Source organism: Engraulis encrasicolus, chromosome 16 (genome assembly GCF_034702125.1).
Source record: "Engraulis encrasicolus isolate BLACKSEA-1 chromosome 16, IST_EnEncr_1.0, whole genome shotgun sequence".
In the NCBI taxonomy this organism is placed as follows: Eukaryota; Metazoa; Chordata; class Actinopteri; order Clupeiformes; family Engraulidae; genus Engraulis; species Engraulis encrasicolus.
Window position 1 is genome coordinate 21,542,002 of NC_085872.1, and position 20,000 is coordinate 21,562,001.

Consider the following 20,000-nt stretch of genomic DNA (forward strand, 5'->3'; position numbering starts at 1 on the left):
AAGACGCGCGAGCCACAGATTCTATTGCGGGCAAACCATAACAGATACACAAAAAAAGTAAATAAACCGAAAATAACGGGAAACGAAAAATGCATACACACACACACACACACATGCCCTCGAACGCGCATTTAAAGCCGACATACACACACACACACACACAAAGGAGAGGAGAGGAGAAGGAGAGGGACAGGGGTGGATAAAGAGAGAAAGAGAGAAAAAGAAGCTACAGTACAGTGTGCATAACAGAAAAACACAGATTTTCAAAGCCACTTAAGCCTTTAAATACACAAACTCATCCGTAAATAAAAAGCACGGATGCAGTCCAAAAAAACAGCCCTTACAGATGCCTCGATAGAAGGGGGGAAATAAGCCTTACAACACAAACAACACAAAACGATCTGCAGGGACTGACTGGAAGCATCTGAGACCAGCAAGCGCGCACACACACACACACACACACACACACACACACACACACACACACACACACACACACACACACACACACTGCACAGGGAGCTCAGCGCCTCTGAGGACACACCGAGACGCATGGATGCCTGATATGAAGGCATATGGAAACAAAATGACTGCGGAATCAAATAGGATGCCAGAGGCAAGATAACCCAAGCGAACACGGTGCACTGTGCACTCTGTGTGTGTGTGTGTGTGTGCGTGCGTGCGTGCATGCGTGCATGCGTTCGTGCGTGTGTGCGTGTGCCTGTATGTGTGTTTGGGTATCTGTGTGTGTGTCTCTGTATGTGCGTTTGTGTTTCTGTGTGTCTCTGCGTGTGTCTCTGTATGTGTGTTTGTGTTTCTGTGTGTGTCTGTCTCTGCGTGTGTCTCTGTATGTGTGTTTGTGTTTCTGTGTGTGTCTCTGCGTGTGTCTCTGTATGTGTGTTTGTGTTTCTGTGTGTGTCTGTCTCTGCGTGTTTCTCTGTATGTGTGTTTGTGTTTCTGTGTGTGTCTCTGCATGTGTCTCTGTATGTGTGTTTGTGTTTCTGTGTGTGTGTGTGTGTGTGTGTGTGTGTGTGTGTGTGTGTGTGTGTGTGTGTGTGTGTGTGTGTGTGTGTGTGTGTGTGTGTGTGTGTGTGCGTGCCTGTATGTGTGTTTGTGTTTCTGTGTGTGTCTCTGCGTGTGTCTCTGTATGTGTGTTTGTGTATCTGTGTGTGTTCGGTGTGTGTCTGCGCGTGTGTCTCTGTATGTGTTTCTGCGTGTGTCTCATCATGTGTGTGCATGCCCCCATCTGTGTTTATCTGTGCGTGTGTCTACTGCACTGCACATCTTCATGAGGGCATGTGTCTGTGTACATGCTACAGTAGAACCCCGTGTCTCGCACGTCTTTGTCTGTGAGTGAACGTGCACGTATGTATGCTTTCACGCATTAGCTTGATAATGCTCATGAACCGCACACTGTTATGATATCCCGGGAACGTGTGTCTGTGTGTGCCCCTGGCCCCTTTCTCATTGGCTGGCAGAGTTGAGGTGTGGGAGGAAACAGGAGTGACGACACGGGAGAGGAGAGGACGGAGGGAGAACGGCACATTACACTGCCACACTCCACGGTAGGTGCCACAGAGCCGTGTACGCTCTCTTCTCCTCCTCCTCCTCCTCCTCCTCCTCCTCTCCTCCTCCTCTCCTCCTCTTCTACTCCTCTTCTCCTCCTCTCAGCATAGATTGAGTGAGAGAGAACACAAGCTCTCTCTCTCTGTGTGTGTGTGTGTGTGTGTGTGTGTGTGTGTGTGTGTGTGTGTGTGTGTGTGTGTGTGTGTGTGTGTGTGTGTGTGTGTGTGTGTGTGTGTGTGTGTGTGTGTGTGTGTGTGCATCAGTGAGTTTGCCTGGATGTGTTCGTCTATAGGTGTGTCTCTCTGTGTGTGTCTGTTTTTACGCATACCTTATGTGCATACAGTATGTCTGCAGATGCCGGTATGTTCTACATGTTTCTGACTCTGTGTGTGTGTGTGTGTGTGTGTGTGTGTGTGTGTGTGTGTGTGTGTGTGTGTGTGTGTGCGTGTGCGTGCGTGCGTGCGTGCGTGCGTGCGTGCGTGCGTGCGTGCGTGCGTGCGTGCGTGCGTGCGTGCGCGTATGTGTGCTTGAGTCCACCCGTGTGTATGTGCATGTGCGCCTGAGTCCGTTTAGCCGGGTATTTGTGCATTCGTGGGAGAGAGAGAGAGAGAGAGAGAGAGAGTGTGTGTGTGTGTGTGTGTGTGTGTGTGTGTGTGTGTGTGTGTGTGTGTGTGTGTGTGTGTGTGTGTGTGTGTGTGTGTGTGTGTGTGTTTACAAGTGTGCGTGAATGAAAGTGACAGACTGAAAAGGGAAAGAAGAGGGAGAGAGGTGGATGAATGAGAGAGAGAGAGAGAGCGAGAGAGAGAGAGAGAGAGAGAGAGAGAGAGAGAGAGAGAGAGAGAGAGAGAGAGAGAGAGAGAGAGAGAATGTGAATGTCTATACCTATTGGTGTGGTATTAACCTTTTGAAAATCCTTAGTGTTGTTTTATGTTTGCAGTCATGTGGAAAGCACAGCGCATTTAAGATATCAGGACTTTATCAAAAAAAAAGAGGAATTTAGGGACTGCATACAGTTGGAGCCTTGGACATGCGTCCGGAAAATGTGTGTGTGCATGTGTTTGCGCGTGTGAACGTGTGTGAACATGTGTGTGTGTGCAGGCGCACATGCGTGCTAGCGTGTGTACATGCGTATGCGCCCACAAATGAGAGACAGACACAGTGAGTGAGTGAGAGAGAGAGAGAGCAAGAGAGAGAGAGAGAGAGAGAGAGAGAGAGAGAGAAAGAAAGAAAGAAAGAAAGAAAGAAAGAAAGAAAGAAAGAAAGAGAGAAAGAAAGAAAGAAAGAAAGAAAGAAAGAAAGAAAGAAAGAAAGAAAGAAAGAAAGAAAGAAAGAAAGAAAGAAAAGGAAAGCTACAGTGTGAGCCAGGAAAAGCATTTGTGGGTGTATGCGTGTGACAGGAATGAAAGAGTGAAAAAGAAAGAGGAAAAAAAGAGAGCACAAAGGACAACAAAATGGAAGAAATGAGATTACGCAAACTGCTCCACAGATCCAAAGAGACACAGTGCCCCCTGCTGCTCTATGTCAAGTACTGACATTTGGCTTCGTTTCTTCACTGATCAGGTAGTGGGGCTGTGTCCAGCGACGCGAGCAGACAGGCTTTGACCAGCCATGCTCACACCACACAAGTAACCAAAAGTGACACTGAAAAGACCATCTGCAAAGGCAAAGGCTGACATTTTAATAGATGTTATCCAGGATCTGAAAAGTAATACCAAGCCCCTTTGCCTGTGTACCTACAGAGCGATGTTGGCGCAGTCACATCTGATTTGTCACCGGGGCAACACAAGAAGAGGCCTTTAAAGCAATTACTCTGATGTGAGCACAATCAGCTTTAAAAATCCCTGCATGCCCTCAACTCCCTCTACCACCACCACCACCACCACCTCTCTCTCTCTCTCTCTCTCTCTCTCTCTCTCTCTCTCTCTCTCTCTCTCTCTCTCTCTCTCTCTCTCTCTCTCTCTCTCTCTCTCTCTCTCTCTCTCAATCTTCTTTCATCACTGCCACCGGAAGACTTCTTTCAGTAGCAGGCCGTGTGGTGACGCCAAAACACAGGGGGGAAAAGGCAGGGCGGGGGGGGGTGGGGGATAGGGGGGCGGGTGTTGTCGCCTCTGCTGGGTCTGCCCGAGATACAGCAGCACACAAGCTGGCTTTTCTTTATACTTCTGTTCAGTCGCAGGTTTCACAATGCTGTCATGAGTGTTTGCTCCACATCTTGGCTGCTATGCAGACACAGCTCTTGCTCCATTTTATTTCTTACATTACATTACATTAGCATTTATAGCATATTTTTGAAACTATATACAGTATGTGCGTCATCACTGTAGAACCAGTGAGATGGTTGTCCTTGACATGAATGGATGTGCACAAACCCGCCGACAAATATGCACAGCAGTGGGCACACTGCTGGCTGCTTACATTGCCCCGTATTTTTTGTCAAGGTATTCAGTAGGGCATCAAAACATGAACCATTTCCATTCAACCACCTCAAATGCATCAAAACATGAACCATTTCCATTCAACCACCTCAAATGCATCAAAACATGAACCATTTCCATTCAACCACCTCAAATACATTAAACACATGAACCACTTCCATTCAACCACCTCAAATACATCAAAACATGAACCATTTCCATTCAACCACCTCAAATACATCAAAACATGGACCATTTCCATTCAACCACCTCAAATGCATCAAAACATGAACCATTTCCATCCAACCACCTCAAATACATCAAAACATGAACCATTTCCATTCAACCACCTCAAATACATCAAAACATGGACCATTGGTAACACTTTATAATAAGTACCCCTTTTTAGGCATTACTTAAGGGTTAGTTAAGCCTTATTTTACCATTAGTTAACCCTTAGTGAATCACGAGTTAATCATTATGTAAGTATTATTTCTCATTTCCTAACTATTATCTACTACCATTAGTAAATGGTTAGTGTGTGCTGATGTAACGGTTCGCTAAGCAAAGTTAAACCTTAGTTAATCCTTATTTTTAACATTAATTGACCCTTAGTGAATCACGAGTAAGTCGTTATGTATGTGTTATTTCTCATTTCTTAACCATTAACTAATACCGTTAGTAAATGGTTAATGTGTGCTGATGTAACTACTCGCTAAACAAAATTAAGCATTAGTTAACCCTTAGTGAATCACGAGTCAGTCATTATGTATTTCTGTGAAATTATTAAGTACTGTTAATTAATCATTCGTCTATGGTGATTTAACTTTCTGATAAGCATTAGTAAACCATCATTAAAATGTCTGATAACCCACCTTTATTTATGAAAAAAAACATTATCTCTTTGTTGTCTCCTACCACCTAACCATTAACAAGTACTATTAGGCATGTATGGTAACGGTTTGTAAACTCTTGCTTTAGCATCAGTGAAGTCTTATTTAACCCTTTTGTAATGGTTAGTGTGTGATGACTGGTAGCATGGCAAACAGTAGGCCTAGGCCTAAGTTGAGGCTCATGTGACTGCCCCTCATGGATGTTTCTGGACGTTAACAAATGACTTGTTAAGCGTTGCTTATGCATTATCAAGGAATTACGAACCATTACTTAAGTATATCTGGGGAACTGATCTAAAGTGAAAACCTTTCCATGCTTTCCAAAAACGTTAACAAATGACTTCTTAAGCATTGCTTATGCATTATCAAGGAGTTAAAACTCATTAAGTAAGTATACCTGGGGAACTGATCTAAAGTGAAAACCTGTTATGGCTTTACAACACATTAACGAATGACTTGATAAGCATTGCTTATGCATTACCAAGAAGTTTCAACGCATTACTAACGCATATCTGGGGAACCTTTTAAGTGAAAACATTTCCATGCTTTCCGAAACACTAACAAAGGACTTGGTAAGCATTGCTTATGCATTATCAAGGATTTATAACCCATCACTTAGCTATATCTGGGGAACTGTTCTAAAGTGAAAACCTTTCCATGCTTTCCGAAACGTTAACAAATGACTTGATAAGCATTGCGTAAGCATTATCGAGAAGTTTCAACGCATTAATAACGCATATCTGGGGAACTTTTTCTGTGAAAATCTTTCCATGCCTACTTAAGTAGGCCTATATCTGGGGAACTTCTCTGAAGTGAAAACCTTTCCATGCTTTCCAAAACATTAACAAATGACTTGATAAGCATTGCTTATGCATTATCAAGGAGTTACAACTCATTACTTAAGTATATCTGGGGAACTGATCTAAAGTGAAAACCTTTCCATGCTTTACAAAACGTTAACAAATGATTTGTTAGGCATTGCTTATGCATTAACAAGAAGTTACAACTCACTACTTGCGCATATCTGGGGAACTTTTGAAGTGAAAACCTTTCCATGCTTTCCAAAACGTTAACAAATGACTTGTTAAGCATTGCTTATGCATTATCAAGGAGTTACAACTCATTACTTAAGTATATCTGGGGAACTGATCTAAAGTGAAAACCTTTCCATGCTTTACAAAACGTTAACAAATGATTTGTTAGGCATTGCTTATGCATTAACAAGAAGTTACAACTCACTACTTCCGCATATCTGGGGAACTTTTAAAGTGAAAACCTTTCCATGCTTAACTTTGCTTAGCGAACCGTTACATCAGCACACACTAACCATTTACTAACGGTAGTAGATAATAGTTAGGAAATGAGAAATAATACTTACATAATGATTAACTCGTGATTCACTAAGGGTTAACTAATGGTAAAATAAGGCTCAACTAACCCTTAAGTAATGCCTAAAAAGGGGTACTTATTATAAAGTGTTACCCAACCACCTCAAATACATCTGGCGGGCGGGGGACCCAGATTTGATTCCGGCCAGAGGTCAGAGGTCATTTCCCGATCCTCTCCTGTCTCTTTCTCCCGCTACTTTCCTGTCTTCATCTTCACTGACCCCTCTCAACTAAAGGCATAAAAGCCCGAAACATCATTAAAAAAAACATCTCCATCAAAGGTAGAAAGGAAACATACATACACACGGTCCATTCATATCCATCAGCCAGTGGCGGAACAATTGCACACAGGGCCCCAGGGCAAAATACTGATAGGGCCCACCATACGGCCTCCAAAACGTCATAATAGAGCCCCCACTACCAATAGAGAAAGGCCCTGGGCCCAGGGGCAATTGCCCTGCTTGCCCTCCCTATAGCTCCGCTTCTGCCATCAGCTCTTCTGCCTCCTGCCTCCTAATTGTTTTGTTTACCACAGTCATGCTGCTTCATCACCGTGTAGCTAGCTACTGCCTCTGATACCTTGAAATGCATATTTCATATCCCAGATATCATTCCTTCCTAATGTGATGCATTCCACTACCTTCCAGCTCCTTATTTACTGCATTGATGCCTGCTGTGGGATAGGCTATCACTTCAGTCCATGACTGGAATCTCATGGGTTTCTAACAGACACCTGTTAAAACAGAGATATATAGAGAGAATGCAGAATACAGACACGTTTCATTTGGGCCCACAACACAATTTACACACAGGCGCGCACGCGCACACACACACACACACACACACACACACACACACACACACACACACACACACACACACACACACACACACACACACACACACACACACACACACACACACACAAACAAACACATACAAACACATACACAACTTTCTTCAACTGCATGTCAGCATATTGTTTCTCCTTTCATGCAAAAATGGCTTGCATTTTTGCCCAATAGGTGTCACTTTTCTTGCCTCTTTTTTCAATGATTTTCAACGATAGGCCCTCCCTCTGCTGGAGACAGTAAGCATTACAAGGGATCCGTGCTCCTTATTTCTAGTAGTAGGGGTAGGTCTTCAACAAACACCACAAATGTAATAGGTCTATTCTAAAACAAATAACCATACAAAACCAGCACAAGACCATGCCATTCTGAGATAACACAATAACTTATCTGTGTAACACTTTCTTGTTAAATTAGTTTACTTTAATTTACTAACACAACATACTGAAACGTGCTGTAAAAACACTAACGTCTGAAGCCTTTCATAAGTGTGCCAAACCACTGTTCAAATGGTCTCGAAAAGATTAAACCCCATCATATAATCTCTCAAAAATGTGTTCAAACCGAACAGCAAAGCTCTCCTCCTTACAGTAAGTAACTCTGAATTTCAGAGGGAGAGTGTTTAAAAGGAAGACTTTCTGAAGATGGTCCATGCGCACACTGAGGGTAGCACAATATTGTGTTCGGTGCAAAGCCACCATACTTCACAGTTAAACTTGAAAGCTCCTCTCCAGCTTCTAAAATATATCAAAACATTGTCAGATGTTTCTCTCTCTTACACACTCCCATCTCCATTTCCCTTCAAATGTACATAATCCAATAGGCTCTCTCCTGAGTGTGTACTTCAGACAAAAACTCCTTACACACACACACCATACACACACATACACACACACGCCACACACACACACACACACACACACACACACACACACACACACACACACACACACACACACACACACACACACACACACACACACACACACACACACACACACACACACACACCAAAAAAACCCCACAAACATACCCATACACATGCAAAAAGCCACAAGCGCAAAGAAGCACCTCACTAACTTTCATCCATCCAAGCCCCCCCGTTTCAATTGCCATTCTCCACGGAGAACCGAAGATGTATTGCACGCCGACACTGTGTGAATCTTGATGTCACCAGGGGCCCTTTTCTACGGGTCCAAAATCGTTGCTCAGAGAGACGGAGCTGTCTGCGGTGGCACGCTGCTCTTTTTTTTAATGAGGCACAAACAGCTGTAGCTCACCCTTCAGGTGGCAGCCAGGAGCACACACATGCCTTTGGAGACGCAGTTGTTGTGCACGGCGGACTTGTCTGAAGCCACACAAACACCAATAATGATCAAAAGAATGAGCCTCTTCTATAAACGGCATCCTTTTTTTTTTTTAAAAGATCACATATGATCATCTCATGTTGGAATGCTAACAGACGACACCACACATCCCTCTTTTTACTGTTTTCAACTGTGTGGCTGTATGTGGTGAGGAAAAGAATGAGACCAGAAAAGACAAAAAAAAAGAAAAGCTACGTAGTGATGTCATATGTCAGCATTTCTTGATGGAGGGCCAGAGGATGGGCTGGTTGAATTGATTATAGTGTTTTCGCAAGGCTGCACTCACCTCTATGAAACATCTGATGCCACAAAGGGCATGTCCGTGTACTGTATGTGTGTGTGTGTGTGTGTGTGTGTGTGTGTGTGTGTGTGTCTCTCTGTCTCTCTCTTTCTGTGTGTGTGTGTGTGTGTGTGTGTGTGTGTGTGTGTGTGTGTGTGTGTGTGTGTGTGTGTGTGTGTGTGTGTGTGTGTGTGTGTGTGTGTGTGTGTGTGTGTGTGTGTGTTTGTGTGTGTGTGTGTGTGCTTGTGTGTCTGTGAGCTTGTGTGTGTGCATGAGTGCGTGTGTGCGTGTACACCCACAAGAATGTATCTGCGCACAATTTACTAAAATGCATACTATTGAATATGCTAGCAAGCAACGTTTGGTTTTTTTTTTACTCCAGTCTCGTATATATTGATCCATCCATACATTTCCATAATCTACTTCAAATCTGCAACACAAATGCCGACATGTGTGTGCAAGTATGCCTTTGTGCATGTATTATGCTTCGTTTTTACATCTCAGGATAACATGGTTACCGTCGGCAAGGTCATACAATTTCGCAAATGTCATGTGCACAGTGTGCACTAGGCATGCAAACTGTCTCAGAGGCAACCACCTCAGGTCATTCCACCCATTCACCCTTCAAATAGGTTTATATCTTCAGATCAGAATCCCTGGTGGCAGAGCCGTTCTGCTCCGTCCTCCGCATACTAAGGCGCTTCGATGGGCCTTTCTAAAAAACCTAGTGCAGTGCACTTCCAACTGTATCAGCATAATTAGTCACGCCCAGTGATTGGATACTCTTTATTAGTCACACCTAGTTATTGGATATTCCGTAGAGTTCACCAAAGAGTATACAATCACTGGGCGTGACTAATTAGGCTGATACACTTGGAAGTGCACTGCACTAGGTTTTGAGAAAGGCCCACTGTATCCACTCACTCACCCAGGTCTGGCTGGCGCTGTCCTTGGTAGCTGGATGTTGGACTATCTCTGCAGTTCCGTCTGACGACCACTAGAGGTCTCTACAGTTCTACATGCACTGCACCAGCACACGGCGTTGCACACAGTGCACACTACAAGAGCAGTGCATGGTATTGATAAGCTAGAAAGGGTCATTAGGCCTGCTTGTAATACTATATGAACTGATTTGTTTTCACAGCCTAAAAAGGTTGATTTTCTTTAACCTGACAAGTTTTGGCTACTTTGCCTCTGCAGACTTCATCATTGTTGTCACAGATGCAAAGCATGGGTGTGGTGTGGAGCTGGGTCCATAAAGTACTGTTGATGGAGAAAGCATGCACCCCTTCCTCAAAAGGGCAGTCATGGGTGAGCGGTTAGGGCGTCAGACTTGCATCCCAGAGGTTGCCGGTTCGACTCCCGACCCGCCAGGTTGGTGGGGGGAGTAATCAACCAGTGCTCTCCCCCATCCTCCTCCATGACTGAGGTACCCTGAGCATGATACCGTCCCACCGCACTGCTCCCCATGGGGCGCCACTGAGGGCTGCCCCCTTGCACGGGTGAAGCATAAATGCAATTTCGCTGTGTGCAGTGTTCACTTGTGTGCTGTGGAGTGCTGTGTCACAATGACAATGGGAGTTGGAGTTTCCCAATGGGCTTTCACTTTTTCACAAAAGTAACACAGCTGTGGTGGTCTAGATGCTGATCTAGGAACGGTATAGCCCTCTCAGGGACTTCCTCTCCTCTCTTAACCCCATTAAAACACTGCGTTATAAATAGGTTGTTACCGTAATGGCAATGACCGTGTCGTAGTGCATTACTAAAGGTCCTGTGTCATGTCATAGTAGAGTAGCACTGTGGTAGTTAACCTTTCAATGACTATTGCAGCGTGCCTCAGATGGTACGGCCGTGCATTAAGGGGCTAGGCCAATGATAAAGAATAGATTAAAGGGCTCCGCTGCTTTCTCGCCAGAACAGAATGGGGCTGGTGCTGGTGCTGGTGCCAGTACCTACTCCAGTAAAACCAGGAATTAAAGTTCAACGTCATACAGTACCGGTGACCGACTCACATTCATACAGCACTGTTTTTTTACAGCAAGTGAGGCCGAGGAACCTGCTGACATCAATTGTAGCCTATACTGTATTGTTGTAACTGTTTGCTTCTTATTTTTTTAAGTGAAACGGTTTTACTCACACCTTATTTGGTTTGTGAACACGGATTTCCAATCTGAAGACATACAGTATATCTGTTTGGGATTAGGTGGGGAAACCATCACTGTCACAGCTGGCCTGAAAACACGACTGAATACGGAGCTATACCTCAGAAGCTGTAGTCCCATCCTGTCATCAGTTCACATTCTTGACCTTGAGTCAAAAAATATTTCTCTACACTACAGACAAGAGCAATATAATGCTGTACAGGACTTGGCTTTACACTTGTATGTGCACCATGTCTACATTTTATTGCCATGATAAATCATTTATGGGACATAACCCTTTCCTAAATGTACCACCTTAGTGCATGTTATGACAATAGACACGCCTATATTAGTTTCTTAGGCACAGACTCTTCTGCATTTCCGATCCCATTTCAACTGAACAGAGATAAACAACCTTCTTCAGAAATATCATGTGCTCGTGATGTAATATCTGAGGCTACACTTTCTGGGTTTTCATGTGAGCTGATGTGTTTACTGTCTGAACAGCCAAAAAAGCTCCTTTTACATTACATTACATTACACTTAGCTTACAGTTATTACATTACATTACATTACATTGCACTTAGCTGACGCTTTCATTCATTCAAATCGACTTACAGTTATTATTTGTCAGGGTATCCGTTACAGTCCCTGGAGCAATGTGGGGTTAGGGGCCTTGCTCAAGGGCACTTCAGCCATGGATGGAGATGTAGGGAGAGGTCAGGGGGGATTATTATTCACGGGGTATTGGTTTACAGAGATTTGCTGTTATTTTTCACTTCAAAGGAATATTTGCAGAATATCTGCTGATATTTGTATTAATATGATGGTTAAAAACTCTCCAAGGAGTCTGGAACGGAACAGATTTATAAAGATAAGTTCATTAGTTCCTTAAATCCCACACTTCGTGACTAAACATTTTCAACTGCCGCACTGGACATTGTTGCATTGGTTTCCCAGTACAAGCGGATTCCGAAAAAGTTGGGACACTTTGTATGTTGTGAATAAAATAAAAATGCTGGCATTTTCAAAACATTCAATATGTTAATAAGGTAGAGCATTGTGTACAGACAACATATCAGTTGTTAAAGTCAAGCAGAATTATTGTTTTGAGGTGTTATTTAAAATTTGACCCATGCAACAAATCTCAAAAAAGTTGGGACAGGGCCAAAACATGTTGTAATAGTTGGATAATTCTAAAAATAACACAAGGAAGAATATTTTAAAAGGAACTATATTGACTGCCAACATGAATGCACAAATAAAATACCATCACAGAGAGGCTGTGGCACTCAAAAGCGAAGATTTTGAGGGGCTAATTACTTATCTATTACACAGAAAGATTGAATTATCCAAATTGCAGGCATATAAGGCCTATTTCCGTAATATAGAGCTCTGTGTAATCACTACTTGAGTTATGAGATCATGGCATACTCGTCGTCAATAAGCAAACTATGACACTCCAACAATGACAGCTCTCGAAAAAATGACCATAAACACAATACTTGATTAATGCACATGATGCAGACATTAAACAGTGTTGCATGCGGAAAAGCTCATTCTAGATGGACCTAGGAGATATGTGAAACTGTCCTGTGATTACAGAATGGAAAATATTTCATCCTTTTTTTAAATCTTGGAGTCATGCACCCTCCAGGTTATATAGAAAATGAATACTTCAGCTTGATTTAGTGGTCAGTCTGAAAGAGAGCATATATGATGGTAAGGGGGTGCAGAGGTGCCTTGGTTATGGTCTTCTTACTCATGTAGAGCATTAAAATGAATGTTGAATGATATACAGACTTTAAACAGCATACATAGCTACCAAGGCATAATATTTTGGAGCACCGCCTTTAGATATTGCCCCATAACGGTGGCAAATTTCAATCTCTTCTATGTTCCAACAGTGTGGTTCCATCATCATAAGAGTAAACGGGTCACAAAATATTTTTCTTGCAGTCAGGATATGCCACATATTAAGCATAACAAAAAGGTAAACAAGTTGAAGAACACACCTATCAGTTGAGCTGCTGAAATCATGTCTCGCACATCAACATATTTAATTTTTGAATAAAATTATGCCATCAGTCAAAGTATTTAACTGTTCAGTCTCATCCCTTTTGTTGTGTTTAGTCTTATCCAATATAAAAAACATTTTATTGGCCCTGTCCCAACTTTTTTGGTGTTTGTTGCAAGGGTGAAATTTTAAATGACCACATAATTACCTCAAAACAATAATTCTGTTTGACTTTAACAACTGATATGTTATATGTATATGATGCTCTACCTTATTAACATATTGAATGTTTTGAAAATTACACAATTTTGATTTTATTCACAAAATACAAAGTGTCCCAACTTTTTTGGAATCCGCTTTGTATGTGAGTCCTATTTATTGAGAAATGGTAGTGCTCTTCTAGTACCGGTAGAGAGTAGCATCAACTTGATCCTCTGTTCGTGGTGGCCAGTGGGACTGCCTTCCTCCACCAGGGGGCCCTGACAGACTAGATCCCCCACAGCAGACACTCCATAGAATAGAAGCACAGCTTATAGCAGGGGTGGGGAACCTTTTTCATTTGAGGGGCAACTTCAAATTCATCCGAGGGCCGTAAAAGTCCACCGAGGGCCGTATTATGAACACAAACCAGGATTTCCTCCTGCGCTTTAGGCCTGTACTGAGGGCAGCTACCTTTCCCCACCTTCTCTAGGACCCCTGAATATAACTTAATTGTATTGCAAATGTAATTTCTAAGATTCCTTTACAAAATATGTCATATGTCATGGGAAGCTGCATAACATTAAAATCATATCGGGGGCCGGATAAAACGACCTCAAGGGCCGCAAACGGCCCTCGAGATAGAGGTTCCCCACCCCTGGCTTATAGCAAGCGAACCCTCATTGAGGGGACCAACTGCATGCCATGAGTACAGTAAGCTGCTTCTCTTTCATCTTTGCCACCTGCAATTTGCACACACGCACACACACACACACACACACACACACACACACACACACACACACACACACACACACACACACACACGCACACGCACACGCACACACACACGCACACGCACACGCACACGCACACGCACACGCACACACGCACACGCACAGACGCACACGCACACGTACACGCACACACACACACTGTGTATGTACATTTGCCAGCTGTATACTGTATATTTTCCAGCTTCAGCCTGATAGTAAGTGAAGCGCTAGAGGAATAAGAGAAAGGCCACTGTAAAAGGCCTTGAGAAGAAGGGGAAGGGGTAGAGAGGGAGAGAGAAACAGACAGAGTGAAAGAGTGAGGAAAATGAATTGGATGGGAATATAGAAGGACAAAAGGAGTGTGGGAGTGTTTTGGGAGACTGATAAATACTGAATTGAATTTAGATGAAAATATTGTCAGGTTATCCTTGGCAATGAAAAACCAAATAGCATCTTTCATAACAAGAAAAAAAAATGAAAAGGGTGGAAGACCATTTTATTCACAAAACACAATACTACACAGTCATAGCAACTTATATCCCCTGCAATATGCATGAGAGTAGGCAAGAATACCCTACAGCATTGTGTTATCATAAAATAAAATGCAGTAACAGTATCTAAGGGAACTGTATGACCCAATATAAAGGACTTGCTCTCTCTCCCTCCCAATCAATAAAAAGTGACTTCATAGGTCATCAGGGCAAGCTGGCAGCATCTCTCTAAAGTACTCTAAACACACATTGCCAAAACCCAGTTCTTCCTCCCCCTCTCTGAATGCAAATACAGCTTCAGCGCACTCATCCCCCATCTTCTCTCTCCCTACTTCTCGCTCCCTTACACACACACACGCTCGCATACACACACACGCATGCACGCACATACACACACACACGCACACACACACGCACACACACACACACACACACACACACACACACACACACACACACACACACACACACACACACACACACACACACACACACACACACACACACACACACACACACAGACACACACGTGCGCACGCGCACACGCACACACACACACACAGAAAAGAAAAGAGACCAACATCTACACTCCAATAAAGTAACACTGTGTGCAAACCCAAACTTGCAGACTATGTCTTAGGGACACCATCTGTAAACATGTTCGGCCTCTCTTTATAGCGCACTGTTACTCCAATATGATTAGTCAGCTGCAATATCAACCTCTCATTGGTAATGTCCTCCTCTAGTACTCAGTATGCAGCTCTATGCATCAGCCTTCAAATATTCATATAAAGTCAAGTAAATGAAGGATGAATCACCGCACACTGATATCTTTGCTGGTAGTTTATTTGGTGAACAACGCGCTTCGCTGTTGCTTCATCAGGTTCACACTAGGAGTACAAGAGCACACTGCAGGGGGTGTGTGGAAAAATGCAATAATAACAAATGAATGGAATATAGTCACATTGGGATAGAGGAGGAAGTATGAAGCATAAGTTAAGGGGCACTCATGATGATGATGTGGAAAAAGACATAGGGGGTATTACACAAGGGGGAAAATGTTGAGAAACACTGGCCTAGACATACCACCATTTTACTAGACAAAAACTGGCACTATGTCTGGGTGTTTCAAATTTTGGGGCCCTAGGCCAGTGTTTCTCAACCTTTTTTTAGACGAGGCACCCTTTCAATTCATGTAAACTTTCAACAAGCCGTAACATGGCACATCCGATACCACACAACCTTAGAAAAGTAACACATTTGGAGACGTCACACGACCCACGTTCGAATTTGCAGCTGACTGGGGCGACCTATATTTACTTTATTGTGCGTAAATGGCAGATGAAAGATTCCACTGACTAGCATTAACTTATACATTTAGACAAATATGTATTATATTACAGAATTTATTTATCAGCCACGTTTCCGCGGCACCCCTGTTGAGAAACACTGCCCTAGTCAAATAGGTACTTGATGAAACATCCAACATGTTCACGTTCTCTTCACGGTTCTCTTTAAATGACTGTAACCCTTGAGAGATTCTGGCGATAGCAGTGTTATGACACTTTTTTGGTCATTGAATGTTGGGAGCCACATTCACTAATTTGTCATTGCTGTTCATTATCAGGGGCCCCTCTTTCAGCGTGGGGCACTGCGCAATTGCCTAGTTTGCATGCCTGGTTTCCACTGGCCTGTGGGTGGTAGACAGACAGTAAATATGTCCAACCTACTCCAGTATGATTATTCAGCAATATTATATTCGGCAATATCAGCATCTCCTTTCTAATGTCATCAGCATGGGCTCCTAGCCTGCATAGTCCCTAAAGTGCATACGCAAAGTGCATAGACTGAAGTGGAGGCACTTTAGTCCAATATTCTGAGGGCCTATACTACAGTCTACTAACAAAACCAAACACACAAAGCTTGACATTTGTGTTCATAATTTTCACAGGAAACATTATAGTCCTTTAGCACACCATTATTAATTCAGCTGAAAGAGTGTTACATTATGCCAAGTGTGGTGCATGACATCACTGGATGGCTGAGTTTCAGCAAAGAATTGTCTAGTATAGAGAAAGATACTCCAAACTCCACCCACTCTATGCAAAGGAGTGTGCTCAAGTTCGCTCATTGGGGGGCATTGTCCCTCCCTTCTTCTTTCTCTTCCGGTGATGTTTGGTGGCGGCTTGCACAAGAAGTCCACTACCGCCATCTACAGCGCTATGGGACCTCTATTTATTCTCAACCAAAAGGTCCAAAGGTCTCCTAACCCAAGGTCTCCTAAAGGGGCGTTCACCTGACATCACATGGATCCCGGGAAAGTATGAGCCTGAAGTGTCTTTCTCTACAGCAGTGTTTCCCAACCAGGGGTACGTGTACCACTAGGGGTACGCGAGCACACTGCAGGGGGTACTTGGAAAAGTGTTATTATTATAACAAATGTATGGAGCAGCCACATCAGGACTGAGAAAATGATATAGAAAATTAATTAGGGGGTACTCATGGCACAACTAAGATGCTTAGGGGGTACGCAAGACAAAAAAGGTTGGGAAACACTGCTCTACAAGACACTTCTTTGGTTTCAGCCTCCTTAATCGTACTCTCCACACACAGCCTCTAGATGGCAGCAGTGTGCAGCCCAGGAGCCTCTGCAGTGCTGCACTGTACTCCTTCAGCCCTCTCTCCTCCTCAGCTCTCTTCTAATTCCCCTAGAGCAATTCCTCATGCACTTACACTCACCCCTTCTCATCCACTCATCATCAACGCATCAATGCACCAACTCCCTCAAACATGTGCTTGTTCTGTCTCCCGTGTTGATTTAGGAAACTATTTCTTTACTTAGCCGCCATCATCGCCTGTCTCCTGTCTTATTTGTTGCCGTGCCGTACGCCCTCGGTGAAATCGCATGGTATGGAAACCTCTGCTATAAAAATATGTGTAATAGAGCAAAGCCTCATATGTTTCACGAGCCCCCCCAAAAAAATGCAATAAAGAAAAGCATCACATGTTTTGCCAACTCTGCAGTAATAGTGAATGTCAAGCGCTAAGCCCCCCACATTTGGGCTTTCATGCCCATGGGGACCCCGGTTCGAGTCCGAATGGGGTCATTTCCCAGTCCTCCCCCATCTCTCTCTCCCACTCACTTCCTGTCAGCATCTCATACTGTCCTGTCAACAAAGGCATAAAAAGGCCCTAAAAAAATATATTAAATAAAAAATAAAAATTGTGAATGTCAACGAGCTTAACTGCAAAAAAAACAAGCGAGAACAAAAAAAAAACAGTCCCAGCGTGGGATAACACTCACATCGGGGGCGCTGTGGCGCAGCACGCTAAGCCCCCCACACTTGGGCTTGCATGCCCATGGGGACCCTGGTTCAAGTCCGACAGGGGTCATTTCCAACCCTACCCCATATCTCTCTCCACACTCACTTCCTGTCGCACCTTCACTATCCTATCCGAAATAAAGGCCCAAAAAGCCCATAAAAATATCTTTTTAAAAAAAAACTCACGTCGAACTCGTTGAGAGCCGCCGCCAGCTCGCCGATGCCGGTGTGTCCGTGCTTCTCATCGGTGGGGGAGGTGGCCTGGGCGGCGCTGGAGATGCCGCCGATGGCCTCCTGCACCTGCTTGAAGACGTAGTCTCGGTTGGCACGCGTGGCCGCCACGTCGGGGTGCCGCAGGAAGGCCTGCGAGGCCGTGTACAGCATGGTGGCGTTCTTCTTCAGGGCGCCGCGGGCCGCCGCCATCTCGTCGCGGCAGTGCGGGTCTTTCAGCTCCTGCTTGGAGGAGGAGGCAACACAGCAGATAAGTACACAGACACGTGTGTGTGTATATGCACACACGCACGGACGCACGGACGGACGCACACACACACACACACGCACACAAACACACACACGCACACACATACAGTACATGCACACGGACGGACGCACAAATACACACACACACACACACACACACACATACACATGCGCGCACACACACGCACACACACACAAACACACTTTAGTTCATTACCATTTACTGTAATATGTATCCTACAGAACCAGAGACCATATCCTAACAAGGCATTAGATTTTTAAAGCATTCTTGACCCTAGAGGAAACTCAGAAGACAACATGAGCACTACAGTAATACATTAGACTGGATAATGATGCAGTTACACAACATCTACTCCCACTGATTGCAACAATAATTAGATGCAGGTTTCTAATTTCAGGGCAACCTGTGAACCTGAACATACACCTCCCAGTGCACACTGAATGTATTAAGACTCCCTTCCTGGCAAAGAAGCACACTTACACCTCCACCTCCACCTACACCTTTGGTGGATTTCCCTGCTTGCTATCTGCTTGGAGAGCACCCAGCAGCACCCACCCAGTGAAAGGACTTTGCACAGGAAGTCATTAGCTCTCTCAGTGAAGGGCTCTGAAAAGCAGTCAGTCAGTGAGACTGCAGGAGTGAATTTGGCAACAGCAGGTTTGGTCAAAGTGCCTTTTCTGTAAAAACAACAGGGCTATGGAACAGTATTCCTGTAGGTATTAGACAAAGCAACACACTTAGTAGTTTTAAATCAGGTCTCAAGAAATGGCTAAAAACAAGGCAGCAATGTGAACATTTTTAGTCATTTATCTTATGTTTGGTGTTTTATGTTTACTTTATCATCTTGTTTTTTGGTTTCTTTGGTGTATTCTTTTAACTTGCCTTCTTGCCATGCCTTCTTGGCCATGTAATATTGTGGCCTATATTTGCACATTGGGCACCTTTTAATTGTATTATCACATTCTTGTATTATTATTCATTTTAATCATTTTTGTTTGTATCTTAACACCAATTCCTGTCCAGAGACTACAGATGAAAATTAGCCGTGTGGCTATAATCTGGCTCAATTGTATATTGTGCACTGTCCCTGCTAAATAAACAGTAAATGAAATGCAATGAAATGAACCCTTTCTGACATGACACCCCTGGAGACTGGAGAATGAACTAGGTCCGAAACATCTGTTGCTCAAGTTTTAACCTCTGACTTCTGTCGCACATTTTCGGCTACAAAATATACATTTTTCACACAAGCCTTGTGTGCGCCTCCTTTTTTTTCGTTACCTCAAGTGACCTGACATCCCTACACCCTTCCAACCTAGGGGCACCACTCACGCCATGAAAAACGCTGTGGGCCCAGTGGGAGACAGTGGAGAGAGGGGTACACAGTGAAAGTGAAAAGGCTAATAATACAAATGTGTAAAGGAATAATTTGCCTGCTGTCTGCGCGCCGCCACGTAGTTCAGCTTCACCATCTCTTTTCCAAACTCCTTGAAGCGGTTGGCCAGGTCCTGCTCGTTGGTGGCGTTCTTCACACCCTCCAAGGCTTCCTCCACCTGTCACACACACACACACACACACACACACACACACACACACACACACACACACACACACACACACACACACACACATGCACACGTACACACACGCACACATATACACACACACACACACATGCACACACACACATACAGGCACACACGCACGCACGCACAAACACACACACACACACACACACACACACACACACACACACACACACACACACACACACACACACACACACACATGCG

The 20,000-nt window shown here is 43.9% G+C and overlaps 1 protein-coding gene across 1 annotated transcript in view; it reads right to left on the reverse strand.

Annotated features, from left to right (window-relative positions):
- The window catches only part of ctnna2 (catenin (cadherin-associated protein), alpha 2), a 501,378-nt gene that overhangs the window by 359,482 nt on the left and 121,896 nt on the right, over positions 1-20,000 (reverse strand). The window contains exons 5-6 of the mRNA XM_063220285.1: positions 19,641-19,760; positions 17,892-18,158 (exon numbers count right to left, since the gene is read on the reverse strand). Of these exons, the coding sequence (XP_063076355.1) occupies positions 17,892-18,158; positions 19,641-19,760 (387 nt within the window). The remainder of the gene's footprint in view (positions 1-17,891; positions 18,159-19,640; positions 19,761-20,000) is intronic.